Source organism: Falco rusticolus, chromosome 8 (assembly GCF_015220075.1).
Source record: "Falco rusticolus isolate bFalRus1 chromosome 8, bFalRus1.pri, whole genome shotgun sequence".
Taxonomy (NCBI): Eukaryota; Metazoa; Chordata; class Aves; order Falconiformes; family Falconidae; genus Falco; species Falco rusticolus.
Window position 1 is genome coordinate 12,265,333 of NC_051194.1, and position 26,560 is coordinate 12,291,892.

Genomic DNA, 26,560 nt, shown 5'->3' on the forward strand with positions numbered 1-26,560 from the left:
TCTCCCACTAAAGAAATGAGGAGCCTATGCCCACAGCAGGGAGGAATGGAGCTAGAGCACCACAGCCTGTGGAAGCACGCCAAAGAATCATAGAATGGTTTGGGTTGGAAGGGATGTTGAAGACCATCTGGTTCCCACCCCCCACCCCCACCCCCCGCCACGGGCAGGGACACCTTCCACCAGGGCAAGTCACTCAGAGCGCCGTCCAGCCTGGCCTGGAGCATCCCAGGGATAGGGCACCAACAGCTGCTCTGGGCAGCCTCACCACCCTCACAGTGAAGAATTTTTTCCTCATACCTAATCTAAATCTACCCTGTTTCAGTTTAAAACCATTGCCCCTTGTCCTGTCACTACAGCCCCTAACAGAGTCCCTCCAACCCTTCCTGCAGGCCCCCTGTGGAGGCAGCGCTCAAAGGCACACTACGCCAAGGGTTTAGGGTTTTTTTAACGCTTTTCCACCACGAGGTAAGAAACACCGTGCCTTCCACCTCAGGCCGGCCTGCTGGCCCCGGCCTCTCCGAGTCTTAATCGCACAAGGGGCGCAGCCCGCTCCGCCAGCGCCCCAGGCGCCGGGCCGGCCGGGGCAGCCGCGCTGCCTGCCGGGACTCGTAGTCCGCGCAGGGGCTGCTGGGAGCTGTAGTTGGCGGGCGGTGCCGGCGCGCCGCGCGCCTCCGTCAGTCAGCCCGTCGGTCTGCGGGGCGATGGCCGCCCGCTCCCTGCGGCGCTTCGGGACCGTGCTCCCCCTCGGCGGCGCGGCGCGGCGCGGCAGGTACGTGAGGCGGGCCGGGGGCGGGAGGGGGACTGTGGCGTCCCTCTCCTTCAGCCGTTACCGGCCGCGGCGCTGACCCCTCCCCTCCTGTGGCGGGCTCGCAGCGAGACGTGGCAGCGCCCCGGGCCCGGCCTGAGGGCCCGCCGCGGCGGGCCGGGGTCCGAGGCGCCCGCGGGGGTGTGGGCCGGCGCGGGGCTCCGCTGGGAGGGCGCTGTCCCCGCCGGAGGCCTCTGCTTTACCCCTCGGTTGGGGGGCACGCTGCCAGACCTTCGCTTCTCGGAAGGCCTGGAACAGAAATAGGCTCTCCATAAGCAAGCTGTTTCCTGGAAAAGTGACGTTTTGAGGAAAAACTCATTTTAATTTTTAGGGAAAAGCGTTTCTGCGGTCAGTAAGTCACGTTGTGAGGTCGCTTCCTGCCGTTAACGCATACCCACGAGTGGTTTCTGTATCCCTTCTTGCCCATCTGAACCGTTTATTCATGGACTGTATCTCTAATGTGCTCCTCAGGTTTTATTTTTGGTAGTGATGTAGCATCTGTACCTTCAGCATGTTTTGGATGGTCGAGGAGGGAGGGTCCATTTAATTGTCTCCATATTTAGACAGTAAAACAGCGTACAGTCGTATTTTTGAATGTTGTGGAACATGGCTTATAAAAGGGAAACCCATAACAAGTGCTTTGGTTATGTGAGTGAAATGTGGGCAGGTGAAAAGAAAAACAGTCAAAATGCATGTTAGCTTATTCTAGAGAGGTTTTTTTCTTCCCTGGGTGGGGAAAAAAGCCTGAAAAGACCACTTAAAATGTGGTAAAATCAATCTACAACACATAATAGAAGCAACTGTGTTTGGGACTAAATGTAAAGTCTTGTGTCTGAAAGCTCTTGCTCTTATATGTGTGAAAGCTGCTTTGCCCCTCTCAAGGTGTGCACCAGGTTTGAAATGGGTGACTGATGGGAGCTGAGCAGGCTTCCTTCTTGGAAGATCATCAGAACTTGCCATCAGTGCGAAACTCCTCTGTACGCCAGTTCTCTGCGGCTGTGCCTGTGTCACCCAGCAGAAGCAGCTCTGTACAGCAAAGCGATGGGTGGTGGGGCCCAGACACCGGTGCTGCACATCTCAGGGGCTTCTTAGCCTGGGCTCGCTGCGGTCTGAGAGCCTACCGCCCAGTTTACAGTCCCCCTTTAAGGTGCCCTGCACAAGCTTTTTCTCAGGTTTCATGGAAGAGGAGTCCACATAGTATTAATCTCTGGTATCACTCCCTGATTAAACAGAGTGAAGTAATGGGGCATAATTAGGAGATTTCCATCCAAAGCACACTCATCCAAAGCTAAAACACTAACGCAGATGTTTCCGTGTGTCTCAGCATTTGCATGTTTTGTTATGCTGATTTGGGAGGAGGAGGAAGGAGTGTTTTAGGAGAGGTGGGGTAGGGGCCGTGTGTTCAGAGGGAAAGTGACAGAGTCAGTTTGGGATGTCCTTGTATCGTGCCTGTGCTCCAGAAAGAGGTGATACTATTGTTCTGGCCAGAGTCCTGTTCTCATCATTAAATTCATTAAGAGTAATTGGCTTAAACCATATGGCTTCAGTCAACTTCTCTGCTACGTCTCTCTATTTGCCTTTCTGTGACATCACTCTGTAAATCTTTCTGTATCACCAGATTACTTGGATAAGTCCTTCACACAGTCTGGGGCTTCCACGTGTCTGTCACTTCAGGATGTGTCAACTTCCTCCAGTGGGATTTCTGCCTATTTTTAGGGCAGCTGTGATCAAGACTGGTTTTAGAAGATGGAGCACAGTGCAGTGGACAGACCATAAATAGCACTTGCCCTTTTTAGTCATGTGTTTCTTTCATCCTGAAGGAACAAGTAAATTGAGCGGCATTTTCAATTCTGCATAATAGTCTTTCTGAAAAATTCCCTTTGGAGTCGGTCTGTGGTTCTTGTTTCTTGCCTACAGCTTTTAAGGCAGTCTCATCTGAACGGCATCTGATACCCAGGGCATTTCACTGCACGAGGAAGTGTTCTGTGACTTGGTTTCACAAGCTGGAGAAAGGAGTCCATGCAGGCAGCTCTCTGCTTCACGTAGGCAGGTCCCTGTAGCTGAGGCACCAGCTCATGCATTCCCTTCTCCTCCTACACACCGAAACACACCCATTCGTTGAGTGTAAATCACTTGCAGAGGAGAATGACTCACTAACTTTTGCTCTTGGATGCAAAAGAGTTAACTCATTTGTGTAGTTTAAGACACAGGAGTCTAACCTGTGAAGTACCTAGCAAGACTGCTTTCTCAGCTGCATTTCAGGTTTTTTGGCTGATCTGAAGCATGGCTAATTTCCATCCCTGCAGCTCCTTAAATGAAACGCAAGACAGTGAAGGACAAAGCTTGTAGCTGGTGCTTACCATGGACACACCTTTTATTTACAAAGAAGGCTTTGCAGTTGTTTAAAGCTTCACAGACCGATTTTGAAAACTTGGTGGAGGGGATCCTTCTCTGTCCTCACCTCTGGTTTAGTCTACTTTCTATAACTGAAAAACCAGTCAACAAAATGAGTGTGACAAGCATCTTAAAAATCATTCAAGATGGGCTCTTGTGCCCCAAACAGATCTCTCTGCAGCCAGGGATAAAATATGGAGTTTTCTTCTGTGTTGGGTTTCCTGGAACCCAGAAGTGCAGTGGCTGGGCAGCTTTTTGAAAAGAGCCTAGTGACCACCCCTCGTCTGGTTCTTTGAAGACCAATGTGAGGAACATCCTATTCTAGAGCAAGTGTATGCAGCAGAAGCGTTCAGGCTTCTATTTGGCATGTAATGTGTCAAAAAGGAGTGGTTTGACATACAGATCATGTTTTAAGTACCCACTTAATGAACAAATTGCATATGCAAATGTCTTCAGGTAGGAGAAGGAAGTTTGCCATTAATGTTGTAGGATGTTTAGCAACCTTGTATTAAAAATAAAATGAGGGAAAATTGGGCTGCTGAGCACAGAGTGGTAGGAGATGCTTGATGGTCTTTGGGCTGCTATAAATATCTTCAACTGTGCTTTGGTCATAGAGCTGAGCCAGTCTCAGCCCTGGTTGCCACTCAAAGGGGGACACCCCTTCCCCATATTCTCCCTCCCACATCTCACCAGGCTTCATGTGTTTGTCTTCTCTTTTGTACTGGCACTTGCGCTCATCTGATCTGTCAGCAAACCTATTCAGGGATACAGCCGGAAAAGCCTTTTTGTTTGTAGGGTTAGTTTTCAGCTGGTTTAACTCCTGAACCTTTATTCCTCACAGTACTGGAATAAGGGGAGCAAACCTGTCCCTTCCAGTTGCTGCTGTAAGCTTAGCTTCCTGAACTGCTGAACCAACACTTAGATCTCATGACCTATTTGAGAGACCCAGAAACAAATGCTGTGCACTTCTGCAACATTGTACCCGAGCAGTAAAGCCGTGCTGAAAAGGAAGAAAGCTTAATGGTGCAGGCTTGGTAATGTGAGCTCAGCTGTATCGATTCTGGAGCCTAAATTAGCAGCTCTGTGCAGTGTTGAATTGTGCTATATGAAGACAGAAATTTGAGTCAGTGCCAGTACAGTGATTTCTGTGCCATGCTGTGTTTCGCTCGGTAGATGTGCACTTAGTATATGCAAAACCCCTGTATGAAAGGGGATGTTGAAAGACCTACTCAGAGGAAGAGCCCAGGTGTTCCCAAAAAAAGGAGACACCCTCCCTTCTTAAGTATATACTAAAATGTTTCCTAAATTGAGCTGGTTTGGAAGTAAATTGAACTTTCTTCTGCAGACTGTTCCTGGAGAGGGAGGTAGGCTGAGGCTTTAGCCTCATGTTGGCAGGAGTGGGGGCTGTCTAGGTTGGTTCGTAAAAGCAAGTGGAGTAGGAGGGGGAGTGAAAATGCTTGGTTTTGCTCTTGGAGTGACAGCATTGTTACTGCAGGTGAAGGGCTTTCTGGAAAAGAACAGAATGAACTGAAAAATGTTTTCTCTACTTTTCAAAGTGTCTAGCATGCTGGTTTTGATCATCTCCTGACCAAATGGTTTTCAGGCAGGCTTCTGTTATCTAGTCTTTGGGAAACCTGTGAGATTGTTACAGTATAGAACAGGCTGCTAAGCACCTAGGTGGTGTTTAGCTCAATCCAATTATATCTGACTCTTTGGTTGTTTCATCATTTCATCTGCAAGTTGTGGAGTCAGCCTCCTGGGTGAGCTCCACCTGCTGTATCAACACCAAACACGGGGAAGTGTGCTTTTTAGTTGAAAAGCATACTTGGGATGAAGAAGTCATTGAAATAGGGTAGGCTTCAGCACTTGAAGCTTGGGCTTGGTTTGGGTTTTTTGCCTTTGGGACTCTTTCATTGCCAGTAGAGATAAAAACATTTGAACTGCTTACAACTGTTGCAGAATATTAGGGACAATGTTCAGTCCCTTTTCCAAATACATCTAATAGAGCTGTGAAGGTCCTGGCAGAAGGCTGCAGAATATTTGGGGTGCACAGCACTTGGTCATGTCTCTTGACAGTTCTCATTGGTTTCTTAGACATGAAAACTTAGCAGTAGACATGAAAACTGGGCAGGAGTCTAGCGATTGCTACTTTGTAAGTAGAACTGGTTGGCAAAAGGTTCAAGCTCTCCTCCTCTTGACTAAATAGGAGGAAAACTGAATATACCAACTACTATGTCTGTTTGCACGCAGGAGAACAAATGGGTCAGAGCATCTGAGAATTGGATCCTCCGTTAGCCAGCAGTTTGAGATGTATATGTCTTTCCTTGCTTGTTGAATTGCTCCACAGAAATCCACAGCCATTCCATGGTGTGACTTTCCCTTCTGTGATCTCTGCACCATCTTAGTAGCAGGCTAGGCTCTGCCTGGCTAGCTTAAGTGCCATGGGCTTGCAAATCTTACAGAATTTTGCTCAGAACATGTAGGGGTTTTTAAATAACTGTAAAACCATCTTTATACTACCTGCCTCCTTTTTAAGACTACCTTGCAAAAATGTTTCCGAAGTTTGTCATTCAGTATTGACCACCTGTACTGGGAGGTCAGCAAAAATGCAACCCACAACTTGTGTTCCTGTGAAAATCTGAGTCTTTTCAAGGTATGTCAGAGAAGTGGTATACAGCCTCTGCAGTGACATGTAAGTCTAAAATAAAACATTTTTTCAAAACATCTGTCTGTCTTTCTGTACTAGTTGTCCATATTTTCTGAAAAGAGCTGCAATTTTATTGAGAATCCTGTGTAGCTTTTTTAAGAGAGCCTGCTTTTAGTAATGACACTAAACTAGAATTCTTGTTGGCCTGTTGTTACTTAACTTTCCTTCTTTATCACTAGTTTGTATTTCAGGGAGTCCCCCTGTGTTTTCAGCACTGCAGCTCAGCAGAGAAGTACAGGAGACGAGTGTGGCCCAGAAGATCCCCGTGATGAGCCCAGGCATCCCCTTTCTGACTGTGCCTTAGAGCACAAAACCATCAAATTGGAAGAACAAGTCCAGGATTTAACTGTGAGTATGCTGCTGGTGGCATCATGGTATCTTTTGTTCAGTCCCCTTGACTTGGTCTGTCTTTCAGCCCTAGGTTTTTCTGTAAGCCCTATGACACGCACACAGCACTGCTGTGCTATGCAGATGTGCTATGCAATGTGCTCTAAGTGTGAGAGGGTGCAGTGTGAAAGTACAGTCTGCCTTCCCCAGGAACACCACCTGTCAGTAGCACCTAGGAGCAAGACACTGACAGTATGATCCTGGCAGGCAGCACTGTACATTGAAGATGGTCTGGTCAATTCTTTCATTGCATTGTACAGAGGGAATGGCAGTAGCTTCATCCTGATTATCATCACACGTTGTGTCACACTGGATCCAGATTGTCCAGGGAGGAAAGTCCTCTTTAGTGACAGTGATGTGGTGGAAATGGTAGGGATCATGTCATAGGGACTTCGAAGAATAGATGTGATTAAGGAGAGGATTAAATACCGCAGCACCAGGCAATTCTGACGGTAATCACCCTGAGAATATTACTGCACCAAACGATAAATCAGGCAGTTGCAGATCTGTTGCTGAGACCACCAGCTTGCCTGCTAGAGAAAGGAGTGTCTCAATAGCTGCAATGAGTCATGCAAAAAGCAGCAGCCTGACAATGCGGTGTTCAATTGAGCTGTGCCTTGAATGCTTCTGGCCTTCACTTGGGTCTTTTGAGGGAGTTGCAGCTGTGCTTGATTAATCAGTAGGAGAGAGAATTCGGTTTGCCTGTAATGAAAATGCAAGAGCCCAGCCCAGCCTTCTGACATGAAGTGGGCTCTTTATAAAGTGTTTCTAAGAGATTGCCAGCTGTCAGGAGATGGGTTTTATCTCCTCGTTTGATGTCTCCCCTTGCTATTGTGGTTACAGGAGCGATACCGGAAAGCCTTGGCAGATTCTGAGAAGGTCCGGAGGAGAACACAGAAGTTTGTGGAAGATGCCAAGCTCTTTGGTAAGCAAAGTGAGGCAAAGCAATGTTGATTGCAGTGGCCTGCCTGCCTGAGCATAAAATGCTGATCAACAGCTTTTCTCTCCCCCTGGGTCCTGCCCTCATTCATTGTAAAGTCTGGCATGATGTGTGGCCTGAAATCTTGGTGTCTGGGCTTGCTCACTATTTTTTCTGTATGTCCAGCTATGTCCTATCAGGTTTAGCTCAGTGAGGGTTTTGTACTTTTTTTTTTTTTTTTTTTTTTTTTTAAATTAAAATAGGCCAGTGCAACTGAGTGTAGTTTGGCTGAAATTGCAGGCTCTTCTGTATGCTGAGAATTGGCTCTGGCAGGATGTATCTCATACTCTCAGCTGTGTCATCAGGTTGTGATCTCCTTTACTATATTAACAGCCTCTTTGCTTCTGCTCTAGCTTTTAGGAGGTAGATCCTGCCCAGGAAAAAGGTTGTCAATCAGATATTGCTTAAAATTTCTGTAAGAAATATTTTAGCATCAGTGAAGTGAGCTGAATTTGTAGCTTTGGCAACAGAGGCAGGTGAAGAGGGAAGAAACTGCTGTTTAATCATTCCACTCTGTCAGCACCATCTCTGAGAATGAGAAACTTGCTCTCCACAATACATGAATCTCAAAAGGTTTTTTGTTGGTTAATTCTAGTAGTTTTGAAATTAGAGCTGTTGTATTTTTCTTACTGCTCTACTTGTGCTATAAAATGACTGCTGAATTCTGGGATAATCAGCACCATTGGTTTTGGGGAGCGGGGGTTGAGCTTTTTGAATTTTATATGTAGTATGCTTCAGATCTGAAGAAAAATCAGGTTCTTGATTAGAAGTTGCTCATGGAATGAGTCATGGGGGTCTGTAGAGCATTAAAACAGACTCTGGTGCAAGAGGAATACGTGAAAGGAGGTGGTAGCAAGGTGGGAGTCAGTCTCTTTTCTCAGGTAACCAGTGATAGGACAAGAGGAAATGGCCTCAAGTTGCGCTGGGGAGGTTTAGATTGGATATTAGGAAAAACTTCTTCACTGGGAGAGCTGTTAAGCATTAGAACAGGCTGCCCAGGGAAGCAGTTGAGTCACCATCCCTGGAGGTATTTAAAAGATACGTAGATGCAGCACTTAAGCCCATGGTTTAGTGGTGGACTTGGCAGTGCTGGGTTAATGGTTGGACTCAATGGTCTAAAGGTCTTTGCCAACCTAAATGATTCTGTGATTCTATGAAATGGTTGGTAATAGGTCTGCTTCTGTCTGCTCCTTTGTTGCTTCTCCTTCATGCTGCTTCATTCTGTGCATGTTTAAACATGTATGTACAACTATAGACAACACCTATTGTTTCTCTTTCCCTGCTTTCCTAATGTCTTTCCAGTAAGTTAGTTATGGCATCTATGTAAATGAAGGGAGGCTGGTTCTCCTGAAATTTCTGCGCTGTGTAATACGCCTTCTGGAAGTGTATACAGTCTAAACCCATTTTTCTAATGAAAAGGACTGCATGACTTTTCATGACCAACTCAGGGACCATTTTGTCCAGTCCTTCCATGGTAGTTTTAACTTACGAAGAAAATTGTCAACATACTTTTGAATGGTCATGTATTATTTTTACTTCCCCCCATTGTGTTTGTTCCTATGTGCATGGGCATTTGTGTGAGTTGCTTGGAAAAACATTTACGCCCGTAAGACTGTATGAGAGGGTGTGGAACAGTGTCCTAAACAACAAGTCTTAGTTGCAATAACCTTTTGGAGTGAAATACTAATGCTCTGCTTTGTCAGATATACTAGAGAGAGAGAGATATGTTGATGTGCATAGTTGTACCTTTCCTGCATATACCTTGAGCTGGGGAGTCTTTAGATTACTACCCATGTAACACTCAAGCTTTAGCTACAGGATACAGAAGACACTGTCTGCTCTCACTAAAGTAACAGTGCAAAGGAATTAGCAGCTTTAAAAGTGTCTTCAAACTGCTGTGACTTTGTGCCTGTCATTGGTACTGTAGCTCTGTATGTTCTGTAAACTGCACTTCATTTACTTTGGTTTTTTTTTTTACATTTCTTTGTGCCTCTAGGGATCCAAAGTTTCTGCAGGGACCTTGTGGAGGTAGCAGATATCTTGGAGAAGACTGCCGAGAGTGCCGCAGAAGAAGCGGAGCCTAGTAATCCAAATCCAACCCTGAAGAAAATCTGTGAAGGCCTCTCTCTTATAGAGGCCAAATTGCAAAGTGTGTTTGCCAAACATGGCCTTCAGAAGATGAACCCTGTTGGTGGCAAATATGATCCGTATGACCATGAAATAGTCTGCCATGTACCAGCCGAGGGAATGCAGCCAGGCACGATAGCGCTGGTGACTCAGGATGGCTATAAACTCCATGGTCGCACTATCAGGCATGCACTCGTCGGCGTGGCAGTAGAGTCACAGGAGTGACGTGGGCTTACCCATTGGCACCTGGGACCTTACTGAGCTGAGGACCCCTCAGCACAGTCACAACTGCAGCTGCATGTCTTTATTTATTAAGCTAGGTTTGTATTGTATGTTGGCTTCTTTATAATGTGTGCAGTCATTTTGCCATTAATTCTAAGGTACTTCTGTATTTAATAATCCTTTTTGGAGTATGTGGCGTGGTACTAAGAGTCCTGCTATTTGTCAGAAACATGGCGCTGTAGCCCTTTTCTCCGTTGCTCGTTTCTCCATTAAGACTTGTATGGGGAAGTGGAGAGATACGAGAGAGAAAGGGAAATCTGTGAGAGCGAAGGAATCTTGTCTCCCGGTTCCATCTATGAGACAGACTCTTGTAGTGGCCTTCAGGAAAGTAACTTCTCTGCCTCAGATTCCATATCTGTATTAAGGGAATATAATAATACTTACTGACCTACCTCACAAGGATGTGGTGAGGCTTTTTCTTTGCAAAGCACTTGGAAGAGGAAAAGCCCAAAAGGCTGAGTATTATTATCAGACTGATTTTGGTGTCTTCCCTTGTCCCTAGACCCCTCAGGTGAAGTTGATCACTTGAAATGACATTTAGGGGCAGCTTTTTCTTAGTCAGTTCAGGAAAACAATCCCGAATTAATGAAATCTCTGTCATACTACAGTTGAATAGGGATGAGGTTTTAAAGAAAAATCAGTTGTTAGGTCAGACTAATGTTAATAGTTGTTCTCTGGTTAAAATTGCAGCTTGCCTCCTTGCTCCTAAAGGTAAAACAAGGAGTAGTGGTTCTTGATGGAGCCAGAAAACTCTTCTCAAATCTCTTTTTCTCCAACCAAAAAGTCTGTTTAGAGGAGAGTAATTTCTCTTCCCTGATGGGTGTTTGTGCAGCTTTCAAGCATGATAAACTGTGTGCTTTTTGTTGCAGCTGCTGGCAGAATGGAGATGTGCCCTTAAGCAGGAAATCTGGACTTTTATTTTCTCAGCTCTGCAGTATTGGTACTCAGATAACAGTAATTTCCAGTTCACATTCAGATTCTACTTTTGCATGGTCATAGTAAATATTAAACCTTTTGGGTTTTGATGCAAGGAGAAAAATCTTTTCTACTAAAAGTCCCAAGTGCCCTTGAACCAATTTTAGCAGCGGTGACAAGAAAGCAAGAGAAGCAGAAAGCTGAGGAAGTGAAAGCTGACCTCAAGCTGTCCTCTTAGTTGGAGGCATGTTGTTGTCACAGCATGGCATATGTATTTCCCAGTGGTCCTTTTGCCTGGGAGTCCATTTATCTCAGCTGAAAGGATGCAGTCACTGAGTAAGATCGGAATTTAACCCTTTACAGGGCACCTATACAAGCAGTATAATGACAGAAGAGTTCTTTAACCAGCCTATGGTCTGCACCACACAAAACCAAGGCAGGAGTGGTTGTTGTCAGGTTGTTTCTTACTGATTCATTAATTCCTGCCTTTGTACTTTCTGGAATTGGATCCATGGTCTGACAGTTATTTGAGATCCACTTCCAAAAACTCTTTACTTATGGTGGATGCCATCACTGGTTTGGAAGAAAGCTTATTCTTCTCCCATTCCTTTGCAGGCTTCAGTTGCATAATCCTTTTGTGGCGGACTTCAAGATTACCGCAGCCTTCCATTAGCAGCTATGGACAGTCTTTCATCTGGGGAGACTATGTGCAGCTAGTTGGTTGTCATTCCAGAAATTTAAGGAAGATGCACATTTCTAATATGCTCCATGCAAGCTGCTTTAGTGACAACTGTATGTGGGTGACTCAGTAGTGGATACTTTTTAAAGTGCAGTTTTCTGCCTCTGCATAGGTAGGTTTTCAGGGTGGTATTTCATATTTCAACCCTGAAACAGCGCTTCATGGTAGCATTAACGTTAGATCACTTTGGACAAACTTTTCATTCAATGTTCTTGTTTTATGACGTTGGAAATTTCAGAGATATACAGGACTTCCTGTTCATTGTTTTGCTGGTCTGCATGCTGACTGGGTCACTAGGTTATGCTGTTACTCAAGACAAAGAACAGGTAAAATACAAAATGTGTCAATGCAAGTCTTGCTGTTCTGCATCAAGACTGTCTGCGGCCTCTTCTGAGGAAACAGTGTCTTCAGCTGGAAGGAGTGGCTGGGTTCTCTGCTGCTGCTTCAGCCCCTGCTATATCAGCTGAGTCTTTTTGCAATATAAGGGGAGAGCTGGTTTTGGAAACTAACTTTGAATGTGAGACTTTATAAGGAACTAAACAAAATGAAAGGCATTTTACACAACAGGTGCGTTTTTGTCATAGAAAGGCTACAGCTTACCTGAGCCAGATTTAAAAGTAGTATGTGAACAGAAGTGTTGGGATTCAAATCCTCTTTAAACTGACCCACAGAGCCACTTGACTGTGAAAATATTTGGTCCACGTTCGGACTATTTGCCAAGCCTGCCTGTCTCCTCAGATAGTATTCACCCATTTTTGCCTTAAAGAAATACCCTAAAATGCACTCCAGACCTTCTGTCTGTACGAAGAGGTTATTGATTCAGCTTGTATATCTGGGATCTGTTTTCACTGAGGCGCTGCTGCATGGCCAGAGCAGGAATCTGAGGGATCTGGTTCCTGTGCAGTCTTTCTCACCCTCCCATAGGCCCCGTTTAATTACGGGCAAGCTATTTTCCCAGTTCATGCCCCATTTTTTTCAATCTCTGAAACTTCTAACAGGATCTTATCGGGCTTTTATGATGATTACTGTTAAGATGTACCCATCGCTTAGAGACTCTGTTACAGATGTTACCAAAGAGATAAATACTGTAGCTGTTGTTTGTCCTAGTTTCTGCTTCCTTTGAATGGTGAAGTGAAAACGAAATAACGAAACCTGGATTCCATCACAGGATCCAGATTTCCTAGGCAAAATTTTATTCTCTTGCCTTTGAAGCACACTTAATGATCTCTCTTATCATGGATGAGATTGCGTAAGGGTGGATTGAATTTCTCCTTTGTAGGTTCTTGCTCCCTTGTCTGCCCTGTTTGCGTAAAGCTTGCACACTCAGCACGGTGGGGCAGAGTCCCCACTGGTGCAGTTCCGTTGCACTCTGCAGAGTTACGCTAGAGAAGAGGCCGACCCATGAGCTTTTTCTCTTCAGTCACTTTATTCAATGACTGTTTCATAGAACACAGGAGTACATTAGCAGGGACAGAACAGCAGAGGAGAGGAAGTGTCACATACCTCTTAGTCATTTCCACTCCGTTTGTCCAGCCATGAACTGAAGAGCTCGAGCTGGGAATGCAGACAACTAGATAAGATGTGCATGTGACCATATCTGCGGACCTGCATTTCTGCTCTTGGGAAGTGGGCAGCCCCACTGAATGTGGGTATTTGCCTTGTTCTGTGACTTTGCCATGCCCTGTCAGTGGGATATCTCTGAGTTGAACTCCTGGACGCGTCTCCAGTGGCACTGTCTCGTGAGCGTGGCAGCATCTTAATTCTGACCAAGAGCAGTGCAGAATGTGAATGTTGCTTTGTGAACCTTAAATTCTCAGTGCTTCATCAGCAGAGCTTCTGTTGAGACAGCTGTGATAAATCAATAGCTATTATCAGTCCTTTAATTTTTTTAAAAATGTATTTAAGGTTTATATTGTGAATATTGTAGAATTTTTTTATTTTTAAAATTGCAATGTTTTGATATTACTTGCGAAGTCAAATGAACAAATGAACAAAGCGTTTCTAATCTCCAAAAATCTAGATCGATTTAGTAGGTGGGAAACCTGTATATATTGTGGGGTTTTGTGTTTCTGTGCTTTCTGTTTACCTAAAGCTTCTGGCTGATTGAAAGACAAAGACTGAAGTGTGGGAGTGGTGCAAGTGATTGACAAAGACATTTGACTTAATGTTGGAAATTGGTGGGTTCCTTTAGTTGTGCGGATACTGTCCATTTGCTAATTAAAAAAAAAAAGAATCAGAGTTGCTTCTTTTTCCTTTTTTCCTTGCCCCAAACTGCTGCTCATTCCAACTGCAAATTGAAAGGTTTCTCTCTATTCTTGAGCCCATTGTCTAAAATAAGGGATATAGTCCATGGCAGTACTTTATTGAACACTTTATTAACAATGCTTTAGGTGGACTTCTGGAAATGCAGATGTGTGTGTGTGTGTGTGTGTGTGTGTGTGTGGTCCTTTCTCACACAGGTGAGTTGTCAGCAATTTCTGCACTGATAAACTGCCCGGGTGTGGTGTTCTGTGGTAGTTCTGTGCCTGCTTCTGTATCTATTCTAGTAAGTCTGTTTACAGACCATTGTGTAGAAAAATGCTGTCTGCCAACCTTTGGTGGTGGTTCATTCTGAAGAACGTTGCTAAGAGTTTAGATTTTGATATCTGGTTTTATTTTTGCCCTTCTATCCTCCTACAGCTTTGCTTTGCTGCTTTTTTGCCCTTTTGTGTGTGGTGTGTTGTAGCAAGCATACTGTATGGCAGCTTGGTTAAGGATGGCTTAATATACTATGTATTAACGCTTGTGGTATCTGCAGGTGGGTTATGATTTCAGGGGTTTGTTGGAGAAAGCAGTAGGTTTTCTCTGTAGGGGTGTGATTGCAGCAGATCTCAGTCTCTCTTCCCGCATCCTCTGCAAAAATAGCCAGGCCTCCATTCCTGGTTTGGCCTTAGTGACAGTTGGTGCCATGTCAGTGGGCCTTTGCTTGCCTTGTTCTCCTGAAGCTCTGAATGCCCCGGGCACTTCTCACAAGAAGAAAAACCTTCGCAAAAGACCATTTACAAATGGCCTTTATGGGGTGAAATCTGTGCTAAAGCCAAGTCCCCTTGTGATCACAGAGTTTGTGTCCCATTACAGGGGCTCTCCTTTGTTCTGCCTAAAATGTGCAGGCATGGCTCTGCGTTCACTGTGATGGCACCACTGACCAGACTAGTCCGGGAAATATTGCTGCCTGCTGCTGTGTCTGTTAATTTCTGGCTCTGCTGCGACAGTGAGAGTTGGGAGTTCTCAAACCACAGCCACCGCCATCTGCAGAAAAGCATTGGAGTTTGTGAGCAAGGGGAAGAGCGCGGTATTGCAGAACGCCTGCAAGCAGGGCATGGTCTGCCGTGAGAGGGGAGGCGATCAGGAGCGGTACTGACCCGGACTCCTAGGAGCCTCGCTGTGTGTACAGCCAGATTTCTTGCCGCCCACAGCCATAGTGAAATCAGGCCGGTTAAGTAAGAGCTTGTTAAAACCCAAGGCATGCTGCAAAGATATTTGCGTGCTGTGTTTTAAGCTGCTTTGGGAATGTTGTCTCCCCATCTTTGTGGGTTGATACTGCACACTGTGAGGACGTGGGTGAGCTGAGCAACGGTACTTTTTGTCTGTGCCCTCCCAAAATGTTCATACCTGAGTTTCTGGGTTGTGCATGCTCCCCGGTGCAGGAACTGAAGTGGCTCCTCACTGGGGGAAAGGAGGAGGCCTGTGCTTCTGTTTCTCCTGAGACAAAGTTCAGATGACGGGTTCTCAAACTAAATTTTGTCACTTGGTACAGAGCCAGCCCTGGGCTACAGCAGGCTCTAGGTCTGTAATTACATGCCCTAGCTCTTCTAGAGCTTTTTGCTCAGTCTTTGCTATCCTTTGTAATCTGAGTAGCAGCAGGCTCTCAGGTGGGATCCCCATAGCACAAGCTGCTTGCTGCCGGGGCACCTTGTTTTGCCCAGGGCAGAAAGTACAAGCAGAAGCTTGAAATGCCCTTGCTGACGCATAAGCCGAGCAGGATGCAGCCTGCTCCCCTCAGCCGGGTCCTGAGCACCACGTACAGACAAAGCACATGGAAAAGGTGCTCTGGCAGCAGCCTGCGGCAGGAGGCGGGGGGGGGTGGGTGCTGGGTTTGGGCCCTCGGTTCGCCATCCAGCTGCTCCCCAGTGGGGTGTTGCCGGGTGTCCTGGTGGGCGAGGGGCCCAGGGCACTGAGGGTGGCCGCCCTGGCTGCGCCCGGGGCTGTCCGTGTGCCGCACCCAGAGCTTTTGGACGTGGAGGGTCTCCTCTGGCCCTCGGCGTCGTTCCCTGAGGATGAGTGCCGGCAGATGAGCCATGACACCCGGGCTGCTGTGTCCCCGGCCGGCCTGGCGCTGCCCGGCGGCGGAGCAGGGCTGCGAGCATCCCCCGGCGCTGCGGGAGCGGAGCCCGCGGGCCCGTTCCGGGGGGAGGCCGGGGCAGGCCGGGCTCCGCCGGCCGGGAGCGGGGCGGGGCGGCAGCGGCGGGCGCGGGGGCCGGGCCTGCGGTGGGGGCCGGGCCGGGGCGGGCGCTGCCGGGACCCGCTCTCCGCGCCGCCGCCCGCGCCATGGCCCCGCCGTCCGCCGCGCTGCTCCTGCCGGCCCTGGCCGCCCTCCTGGCCGCGCCCGCCGCCGCCCGCGCCCCGCCGCGCAGCATCGGTAGGACCGGGGGGAAGGGGGGCGTGCGGGGGAGGGGGCGCCCGTGCCGGGTGCCGGCAGCGCCCGGCCCTCTGCCCGCCTGCCTCCGGGGGTGGGAGCGGGGAGCTCGGCACCCCTCCGCGGAGGAGCAGGGCGTGCTGCGCTGCAGCCGGGCGACCCGGGAGGGCGGGGGGGTGGGGGGGGGGCAGCGCGGCCCCCTGCGCTCTCGGGACACGCCGCTGACCCGGCGCCCCTCGCCCCTCGCCGCCGCAGCCGTGGTGGGCGCCGGGCTGGGTGGCTCGGCCGTCGCTTACTTCCTGCAGCAGCACTTCGGGCCGCAGGTGCAGCTGGACGTGTACGAGGCGGCGGGCGTGGGTGGGCGGCTGGCCACCGTCACCGTCAACAAGCAGCAGTACGAGAGCAGGGGAGCCTCCATCCATGCCCTCAGCCTCCACATGCAGGACTTCGTCAAGATCCTGGGTGAGTGTGGGCACCACAGCACGTGCATGGCCCCCCTCCCTCAGCTGGGGGGCTGGGGTGCCCCCGGGCTGTGCCCTAGCCCCCGGGGGGGGGGGGGGGGGCTGCTTCCAGTCTGCCTCGGCACCCCTGGCATGCGGAGACCCCCTTGCTGTGTCCCTGTGCCCCCAGCCCTGTTGTGCCCTAGAAGAAAAAGGGACGGGGTGGTCCAGCAGAGTGCCAGGGCATGGGGTCCCGGTGGAGTTAGCGTGGGCTTTGTTCACAGACTCCAACCAGTTTGTCCCAGTAGGCAGCAGCAACTCCATGGGGTGCCCCAACATGTAGGATCTGGCTGGGGTCCCAGTGCCCTGGAGTCCCACGCTCCCTGATGCTCCTCCAAGAGCATCTTTGCCCGCATCCCCGCTGCGGCAGTGCTGGTGCTGGCCTGCGCCAGCAGCTGGCCAGCCCCAGGGAGGTGTGTGAGCCCGGTGGGGCTGGGGCCCCCCTGCTGCCCGCAGGCCTCAAGCACCGGCGCGAGGTGGCGGGGAAGAGTGCCATATTCAGCGGGGAGCACTTTGTCCTGGAGGAGACCGACTGGTACCTGCTCAACCTCTTCCGGCTCTGGTGGCACTATGGCATCAGTTTCCTGCGCCTGCAGATGTGGGTGGAGGAGGTGATGGAGAAGTTCATGAGGTAGGAGAGCCCACAGGGCTGGGGGGACACGGAGGGTCTTCCCTGGCATCGTGGCATCACCACGTGCCCTGTGCTCCTGTCTGTTCCAGGATCTACAAGTACCAGGCACATGGCTACGCCTTCTCCAGCCTGGAGGAGCTGCTGCGCTCCCTGGGAGGTGATGCCTTTGTCAACATGACACAGCGTTCAGTGGCCGAGTCCTTGTTGGAGGTGGGTGTCACACAGCGCTTCGTGGACGACGTCATCGCGGCCGTCCTGCGCTCCAGCTACGGGCAGTCGGTGCTGGTGCCTGCCTTTGCAGGTGAAACTGCGGACCCCTTCTCTTCCTCCTCCTCATGTGACTCTCCTTAGCATCCCCTCTGTGGGCAGACTATTGAGCCATCCTCCTCCTCCTCTCCCCAGGAGCCATGTCGCTGGCAGGCGCCCAGGGCAGCACCTGGGAGGTGGAAGGAGGCAACAAGCTGGTGTGTTCAGGTCTGCTGAAGCTGACCAAAGCCAACGTCATCCCAGCCAGGGTGACAGGCATCTCTCTGCATAGCTCAGGTGAGTCTGGGCACGGAGTCTGCCCTGGGTGCCACTGGCCGGGGCGTGGGTCTGAGTACACCAAGGTGGGAGGTTGGTGGTGACAGCATGGCACTGCTGGGGCAGAGGGGCAGTGTTGGCAGGCTGGAGAGCATCCTGGTCATGGTAAAGCATTTGGGTGAGGGCCCAGGGGTCTGTCCAGCTCCTCCTCTTGTCTGATCTGGTACAGGCCTGCAGTACAGACCTCAGCACTGAGGTTCCCCTCTCTCCCTTCTGAGGTCCCTCAGGTCTCTTCTATGGCACCCTCCTTGTTGCAGGCTGGCTCCGCCATCCAGTACAGCAGAAGGTCTGGATAGTTGAGGTCTGGGGTGGGCTGTGCTGCCCCATTCCTCCTTGCCCCACTAGCCTGGGCTTCTCTCGAAACTTTCTCCCACAGGCTTGATAAAATATTTCCACTGCCCTAAAGCATCGGTGACTCATACATAATGATCAGATGCTATGGTCCAGCACTGGTGTGTACTGGAAAACCAGGGGATGGAGGCCATGCTAGAAAAAAGGGGGCCAGGGCAATACCACTTGGGGCTTAGGGCCACTCCTAACTGTCCACCATCTTTTTTCAGAGGGGAGAGCCCTGTACCAGGTACACTATGAGGGCACTGAAGGCCAGGGCTCAGCTTTCTACGACATGGTGGTTGTGACAACTCCCCTGCACCCCAGCAGGACCAACTTCACCTTTGAGAACTTCGAGCCACCCATCCCCGACTTCCCTGGAGCCTTCCAGCCTTCCGTCACCTCTGTGGTGCACGGCTACCTCAACTCCTCCTACTTTGGCTTCCCTGACCCCAAGCTCTTCCCCTTTGCCAGCATCCTCACCACTGACACCCCTGAGCTCTTCTTCAACGCCATGGACAACATCTGTCCTGTCAACATCTCTGCAGCTTTCCGTCGCAAGCAGCCCCAGGAGGCTGCGGTGTGGCGTGTCCTCTCCCAGCAGCCGCTGGATAAGCAGCAGCTGAAGACCCTCTTCAGGTCCTACTACTCAGTGCAGGTGACAGAGTGGCAAACGTATCCCCGCTATGATGCTGCCAAGTCCCTCCCACCCATCGTGCTCCACGAAAACCTTTTCTACCTCAGCGGCGTGGAGTGGGTGGCTAGCTCCATGGAGATGATAGCGGTGGCGGCCAAAAACGTGGCCCTGCTGGCTTACAACCGCTGGCATCAGGAGCTGGAGAAAATTGACCAGAAGGACTTGATGCACAAGGTGAAGACCGAGCTGTGACACCCAGGGGAGGCGGTGGGCCAGGAGCTTCTGTGTGTAGTAGCTTGGGGAGTATTTATTGCCTTGGGGACACCAGGGTGTTTGGGGCTGGGGAAGAAGAGACAGGCTGTGTCCTGGATTACTTGAGTGTGTGCTGCTTTCAGGAATATAATCCCTGCCCAGTGTTGCTGTGTGTCTGAGCCACGTGCCTCAGTTTCCCTGTTCCCCTTCCCCGGGCTCTACTGGAAAGGAGCCTGTGCCTTCTCCTGTGAAAAAGGGTCACTGTGCATCTGTCTTTGGGAGGGACCTCGGGGGGCTTTCAGGAACGAGACTGGCTGGCGTTAGTAGCAGTGGTTTCCCCCCAGCGAGCTGCCTGGCTCCTGCCGCAGCCTCTCCTGCCTTCCTGGCTTTGCCCCTGGGAAACTCGGTGGTAGGGCTGGCCCCAGCTGGGGCAGGAGGTCCCATGGCCTCTCCCGTGCCGTGCGTTCATGGAGCCTAGTCCTGCTCGCTGGCCCAGCACCCCAGGGATGGGTGTGCGGGGTGGGCTCTTGCAGGTCCTGGCTTGCAGGAGTAGTGCCTGTTGCCAGGTGCTCTCTGTTTCCAGGGGTGTCTGGAGCTCCCTGAGCCTGGGACTTGGCTGTGTTTTGGGGGGCAGAAGAGACTTGCTGGGAGAAGGCTGGGCAGCACCCACCCCGGGGCAACCAGGGCCGGAGGGGCAGCATGATGAGCCAAGGCAGGGGGCGGCTCAGACGGCGGCCAGCAATGCACTTTATTGAAGACCTCAGAAGTTGCCCAAACCACCACTTGGCCCATTCACTGGGCTGCCTGATCTGCTGCAGAGGATCTTGTAGGTAGGCTGGGGAGGACTGGGAAGGACCAGGGGCTCCCAGGGCTGTTGCACCGATGAAGTGAACATGGACAAATGGGGACTTCGGGGAGGGAGGAGGCTTGATCCTGCCCAGCCTGACTCTCTCCCCCAGCCCACCCTGCTGAGCTCCTCCCTGGAGGTGAGGGGGCTCGGGGTGGTGCCTCACTGCGAGGCCAGCTATGGCACCGCGTAGCTGGGTGACTTGCAGGGGCTGCCCCCACACTGGGTGTCTCCGGAGTGGCTGCTTGGGCTGAAGCTGTGGATAGGAGTCTGCAGGAGCATTTTCGGGGAGCTCTTGGGGGTGGCCATCATCTTGTTAGGGGCTCTTCTCACCCTGATGCTCCAGGTGGCCCTCTCCCAGGGGGCTGGGCAAGCTCAGGAAGCAAGAGCAAGCTGGTTAGATGCCTGTGAGCAGCTGCAGGGGTTAGCCTTGCAGCCTTAGAAGATGCAGGTGCAGCCCACAGCAATGGTCTCCATGACCATCTGGTACTTCTTGGGACAATTCTTCTTCCCGGAGGGCTTGTGCCCCGCTTCACCTGGCGCCTGGCAGAGCAGCCGGCGGACAGGTAACCGGCTGTAGATGGGAATGCTGGCCATGGTGCGGTCCTCCTGCATCGTGAAGGGGTTGATGCAGCCAGTGCAGAGGCATCGGGCTTCAGGGATATCTGCTGGGATCCGTGTTGCATCATGGTTTATGCTGGAGGAGAGAGAAGGTAAGACAAGGCTGGAGAGACAGCGAGATGGGGAGCAGTGGGCGGCTGAGGATGGGCAGGGCAATGCCTTTGCAGAGTGAAATGGGGTACTGCATTGCATTGCACTCCCAAGTAGCCTCTGCAGCCCCATGATGCTGGAACCGCGGCCACCATGGTGCTTGCTGGCACAGAGCCACCATGCACGTCCCCAAGGTCCCTGCCCCAAACTCACCTGTAGGTCCAGGGGGACAAGCTCCTCCGGTTGGACCTCCAAAGCCTCAAGTTGACCTGGCACTTGGTGTCACCTGGCTCAGAGCTGTTCCTCAGCTGGCGTACCATGTCCTGGATGCTGCGCTCATAGTCTGCCATGGTGGTATAGGGGTCGTCTGGGGCCCAAGCGAGGGCAGGGGTGGCCGTGGGGGGCCGTGCCAGGCCCCTTCTCCTGCCCTTTGCTGCCTTGCTTTGGTCCTTTGCTTCAGGGACCAGGACGATGGTGAAGATGCAGAGGAGAAGCTGAGGAGGAAGGAGAATGGTACATGACTATCTGGCCCACAGGGCTGGCGTCAAGGTCACCAGGTGACAACAGGACAGCATTGACTTTGAGATGGCACATGCAACACCCAAAGGGCAACACTGGCCTGCAAGCGAGACCCGTGGGAGCACAAGGGCAGTTAGCGGGGATGGTGGGCACATGGTTGTGGTGAGCCCCTAGCCCAAGCCCTAGCTGATGTGTGTGGCTGCAAAGCCCCTTCCCCTGGTCTCAGCTGGCAATTTGCGTTGCCCAAAGCGCCCCTGCCCATGCTGCTGGGGCCGTGCCCGGTCCCTTCCCTACCCACCCCCAGGCACAGTGTGCTGGGAGGGATGGGCACACCCTCAGCTCAGGCTGTACCTGGGCAGCCTCTGGTTTAAAAGGCGCTTTAGAGATGAGACAGTCAAGAATGGGATCTTTATCCGAACCCTCCTCTCCCTCCCTCTGTGCTCCAAGGACGGTAAGAGAGAAAAGATGCTTTTTCCTTTCCTTTTCCCTCTGGCCCCGCAGGGCTGAGCTCGCATGTGCTGACACCCGGCAGGCTGCCCAGCAGTGAACAAAGTTGCTTTCTGTAGTGCTGTTCCCTGCTATTTGTGTCCCTGCAGCCGGCCGCAGGCAGCCCCGCACCCTGCCCGCCATCCCACAGCCCTGCCTGCCATCCCGCAGCCCTTCCCATGGTGTGCCGTGCCCAGCGGCAGGGACTGCTCGGCCAGGGCTGTTTTCCCCCTCCGGTGCCGGACTCTCCGATCCGACTGTCGTGGCTTTGCTCTCCGAGGCTGTTGCATCCTCACCGTGCCAGGCATGGGAGCGATGGGCCTGGCAGGACACAACATGCATCTCCACAGCAAACAAACCCAGGTAGCCACCCGTAAACAAGCATGCAAATAATTATATTAAAGAAAGAAAATGAGGAGCGAGCCCTGAGCCGCCGTGCAGTCACCTACCAGGTTTGGAGCCCGCTCCATCTCCACAGAGCAGCTGCCGGCTGCCGTCCTGCAGTGTGGCTGGCACCAACGAGCCAGGGAGCTAAAAAGGGAAAGCCCCAGCCCCGGCTCCACTCGGCCGGAGGTGTGTCCGGTCCCCGAGGTGCCAGGGAGCCTCGGCGCTGGCAGGGCAGGGGGCCAGCGTGGTCTGGGACTTGGCCACCCGCCGCCTCCCCGGGCACTGGCTCCACCTGTGGCTCTGGCAGTGGCTGTGGTGGGTTTCCCCCTGGACTGGGCAGCCCAGAGGGGCTTGCTGGGCAATAGCCTTCCTGGGGAGGGGGTTTGGGCTCTGGTGGTGCCACCAGCATGGTCACAGCCCTGCCTGGGTCAGGAAGGATATGGCTGCTGGGCTGGGGGAGCAGGGGCGTGCAGAACGACTAGGGGTGGGCTGTGTCGGGCACTGCCAGCAAGGTGTGCGGGTAGCCTGGGGCTGTCCTGCTGTCCCTGTGGGGACAGCTGAGAACCTGCCGTCATCTGTGTGCCACCACTAGCTCTGCTGTCCCCAGGAGCCACCAGACCCTTCTGCCCAGCGGTGAGTCGATGGCACCCATCACTTCCTGCACTCCTGGTCTGTCTGTCCACAAACCCTGCCCCTCCTGCTGTCCTTAACCTGTCCCCAACCCCTGGCAGTGGGGACACACCAGCTCTGCTCACAGCTGGCCTAGGGGCTGAGCCCCAGAGCTGCAGGGTTGCGGGGGTTACTGGTGGGGTGCTGCCCCCAGCCATGCCCTGCTGCTTCCCAGCGGTGCGGGAAACTGAGGCACGGGGGTGCCGGCTGTGATGCCCCGTCCCGGGGGCCGGGGAGAAGGGGCCTCTCCCGGGAGGGGGCTGGGCGTGGGCCGGGGCCGCAGCAGCCCGGCAGTGCAGCTCCCCCAGCCCTGGGCTGTCCCTGTCCCCGTGGCCAGGCAGCCGCTGTGCCACACGATGGTGCTGTCCTCCACTCAACCGCACCGCCAGCGCTCCGTCCTTCCCCTCTCCACCCCCCCTCCGCAAACCTCCCTCCCGGCATCCTTCCATCCCTCCCGGCATCCCCCCTGTCCCTCCTCCCCCCCATCCATCCCTCCCGGCATCCCCCCTGTCCCTCCTCCCCACCATCCATCCCTCCCGGCATCCCCCCTGTCCCTCCTCCCCACCATCCATCCCTCCCGGCATCCCCCCTGTCCCTCCTCCCCACCATCCATCCCTCCCGGCATCCCCCCTGTCCCTCCTCCCCCCCATCCATCCCTCCCGGCATCCCCCCTGTCCCTCCTCCCCCCCATCCATCCCTCCCGGCATCCCCCCTGTCCCTCCTCCCCCCCATCCATCCCCCCATCCCTCCTCCCCCGCCCCAGCCACCCGCGGAGCGTGGGTGCCCGGTGCCGCTCCCCCCGGGCACCACGGTCTGCCCTGCTCCTTTCGAGGGGCCCTTTACGTCGTTGGGGGCTGCTGCTCCCCGAGGCCAGGCAGATCTGGGGGGCTGCTCCACCTCTTTGGTGTTTTCTGCCTCCCCCTCCCCTCCCCGATCCCTCCCCAGCTTTTGTGGCAGCACTCGATGCTGAGCTCCCCTCTGCCTCCCTGTACGTCCCCAGCAGCTGAAGGCCCTTGTACTTTGTAGGGAGGTGGGAAATTTCTACCTCCTTTTCCCAGTCCACGAACTGGGCCTCTAGAAAACCCCGCAAACGGGGTAAAATTCACTGTGCCCCCAGCCGACACAGCCCCTTGCCTCCTCCCAGCCCCCCAGCCCAGGATGCAGCAGGGAGCACAACCTGGCTGCTCCCACCCGCGGGGGAGCCCCAGCCCACACTAACAGCCTAGGGCAGCCCCAGCACAGCATTTCGGGGCTTTTGCCATCCCCTGGGGTGAGGTCTGATGCCACGCACAAGAGCACAGCATGTCCCTTTTGTTGTCACCTCGGGGGCTTGGCAGAAGGGACCTGGCTATAGCAGGGGCGCTGCAGCCACCTGCTTTTGCTGCACTGGGCATTGCAGCAGCACTTGGCCCTCTACCACCAGCCTTTTCTGGGGTGCCGAGACAGCCCCTGCCTGCACCCCAGTGATTTCACCCCCTGCTCCGTGATGCCCCAGGAAGGGCCGGTGAGCAGGCCCGGGGCACCCAGTGGGTGCTGGCAGCCTGTGTGTGCCGTGGCCGCCTGCGTTGTGTCAGCGCTCGGCAATGCTGTTTACACATGAGAGAGGCTCAGAGGCATCTGCGCCGGCAGCCAATTACCCAGTTTTGATCTTTTTTGGTGAAAAGGAAACCAGGGCTTTTCAGACATGGCCAAATTTGATAAGCTGGGGGAGGCAGGGGCGGGCAGCTTTTCCCCACCGGCTTCGCATGTGGGAAGGGACCAGTGTGCGCAGGCGGCTGGGTCACAGCCAGCCCCTGCCTCCCGGCTGGGACAGGGCACTAGTGGGCTCCGTGTGCCTGTGCTGGCTGTGGTGTGGCCCTGGTGGGAGTGGGGTGTGCTGGGGTCAGCCCTGTGGGGGAGGCGAGGGAGCGGGTGGCCGGGAAAGGCTGGGAACCCCCACCATCGTCCCCTGGCAGTGGGTTACCTGGAGAGGAGCGGGGATGTGCTTTCAGGTTTTGTTGTACATGTTCATCCTTGCTACCTCCCCACCACATTGCCCCACTGCCACGGGAAAACTGGGTGGAAGCAGAGCCTGGAGAGTGGGAACAGGCCCCCAGACAGGGCAGGAGGGGCTGTGAAGATAGGTTCTACCTGTCCTGAGTAAAGCTGGGCATGTATTTCCCAGGGTAACCCATGGAACCCACTGCCTGCCCCCAGCTGTGCCTAAGCTGCCAGGATGAGGATGCAGGGTGGCCATGCCGTGCTTGATGGGAGGGATGCACTGGCCAGGGAGCATGTGGCAGAGCATGTGGCAGCAGGTAAAGAAATGGGGGGAATCAGACCACAGTTACCATGTTGACAGAAAAGAGTTTTTTGCCTTTTTTCACAAGCAGGAATGTCCCACCAGGGCAGGAGCTGCTGGCGTGGGGTCTGCGGTCCCCACCACCCACTGTGGGTGATGGGCAGCATCACTGCTGCTGCCAGGCTGCAGGGCATGGCCACTTCTCTGGGCATCAGGCTGATCCTGAGCCCGGATCCCCTATGGGGCTTGTGATGCCCCAGGCCACCTGAGCACACACACACCCGTGGGCTAGGCGGCCGGGGGTGGGGTGGGGGGGGGGCAGCTGCTGGGAGGCTCCAGCACAGCCGCAGCACCTCCTATCTCTGCGTGAGCAACATTTTCCACTCATCAAGTGTCAGTGTGCTCTGGTGAGCTGGCCTGGCCAGAGCCAGCCCAGCACTGCAGCGGGGAGGAGGGCAGGGGCCAGGGCCCCCCATGCCCCCCCGCCGCCCCCCGGCAGGTAGCGCCCGGCCGTGCTGGCAGCACGATGCTCACATCCATATTTGCACAAAGGCCCGCTCAGCGCGTGAGCGGCTCCAGAGACGCCCAGGCCAAAAAGGCTTATTTTAAGCTTGCGGGAAAAAGAACATTGTTTGGTGGGAATTAAAAATCCCCGTTCTCAAAAAAGGGAAAAACAAAAAGTGCTTAATTCTGCCGGCTCCTGCACTTGCATAAACAGAGCCACAGCCCAGCTGGCGAGGGCGGGCCGGAATTCATGGCTGGCATTGAGCGGGGTGGGTGCCCTTCCCTGGGCAGCTGCCCTGGGACAGGGACCGTCCCCTTCTGCACCCCCATGACGCTGATGCTGTCCCCACAGTCCCACCCTGGCAGGAAGGCTTTTCCCGTGGGGGGAAGGGGCATTGCCTGATGTGGATGCTGCAGCCACAGAGCCACCCTGAGGTGCTGGGGTGCCACAGGCAGGCGGGGTGACCGTGGCAGCCACACAAGGGACTGGATGAGCTATCGGCAGCCTGGGGTTTCGCTGCGCCTGGGTTCTGCATCAAAGGACAGAATTATTTATATAGCCCTAATCCAGCTGTCTCGGCGGCCCTTCTGCCTCCTCAGGCGGGGAGCTGGGTGATGCTCCGGGCTGTCTGCGGATCATGCCCTTTGGATCACATGCGTGAGATAACAGCCAGGCCTTGGCGTCGGGAGGCAGAGCTGTGCAGGGTTGTCCTTTGGGGCTGGGGGCCGCCGGACCAGCAGCACCCCAGCCTGCCCACCCCCAGGCAGGAGGCTCACGGAGAGCCAAAGGCATTGGGAGAGCAGCTGCTGGCAGTGCTGGGACAGTGGGGTGGGAGGGAGGGTGCGTGTCCAGCACATCCTGCTGCGGCCCCTTCGGCACATTCATCAGCCGCCCAGCGTTTACAGCACGTCACTGGTTACATGATCCAGACGTGCAGGTTCCTCCTGCCCCGCTCCTCTCCTGCCTTTTGTTTTCTTTTGCTTTCTGCTCCTGGAGACAGAGCACCTGATGGAAAAAGCCTGCTCTCCTGCTCCCTGTGCTGGAAACACATGCTTCCTTCCGCCCCTGCCCGGCACAGCGCCCGGTGCGGTGCAGGCGGCAGCCCCACAGCTCCCTGCTCCTGCTGCCTGCACCACGTCTGGCTCACCCTGTGGCAGCAGTGGGGGGGGACTGGAAGGGCCAGTTCGAGGCCACAGCAGGGACAGAGCCTGGT

At 53.4% G+C, this 26,560-nt stretch overlaps 3 protein-coding genes across 4 annotated transcripts; 2 read left to right on the plus strand and 1 right to left on the minus strand.

Annotated features, from left to right (window-relative positions):
- Positions 1-270: 270 nt before the first annotated feature.
- On the plus strand, positions 271-13,561 carry GRPEL2 (GrpE like 2, mitochondrial). 2 transcript variants are annotated; one of them, XR_005105766.1, is made up of 5 exons: positions 271-769; positions 6,086-6,254; positions 7,137-7,218; positions 9,269-9,719; positions 11,212-13,561. XR_005105766.1 is itself a non-coding variant. In XM_037397629.1 (4 exons), exons 1-4 carry the CDS (start codon positions 702-704, stop codon positions 9,622-9,624), a joined length of 675 nt encoding a protein of 224 aa, XP_037253526.1. In that variant the 5' UTR covers positions 271-701; the 3' UTR covers positions 9,625-13,561. The 2 variants fall into 2 exon arrangements, 1 of the variants encoding a protein (XP_037253526.1); XM_037397629.1 differs by having other exon boundaries at positions 9,269-13,561.
- Positions 13,562-15,922: 2,361 nt separating this feature from the next.
- On the plus strand, positions 15,923-19,108 carry PCYOX1L (prenylcysteine oxidase 1 like). Its single transcript, XM_037398577.1, has 6 exons — positions 15,923-16,013; positions 16,266-16,472; positions 16,967-17,141; positions 17,231-17,442; positions 17,544-17,684; positions 18,284-19,108. The coding sequence occupies exons 1-6, from the start codon at positions 15,923-15,925 to the stop codon at positions 18,940-18,942; spliced, it is 1,485 nt and encodes a 494-aa protein (XP_037254474.1). The 3' UTR covers positions 18,943-19,108.
- A 404-nt stretch (positions 19,109-19,512) lies between these two features.
- On the minus strand, positions 19,513-21,786 carry IL17B (interleukin 17B). The gene is made up of 2 exons (XM_037398110.1): positions 20,714-21,786; positions 19,513-20,486 (listed from the first exon to the last, which is right to left on the minus strand). The coding sequence occupies exons 1-2, from the start codon at positions 20,848-20,850 to the stop codon at positions 20,228-20,230; spliced, it is 396 nt and encodes a 131-aa protein (XP_037254007.1). The 5' UTR covers positions 20,851-21,786; the 3' UTR covers positions 19,513-20,227.
- Positions 21,787-26,560: the final 4,774 nt, after the last annotated feature.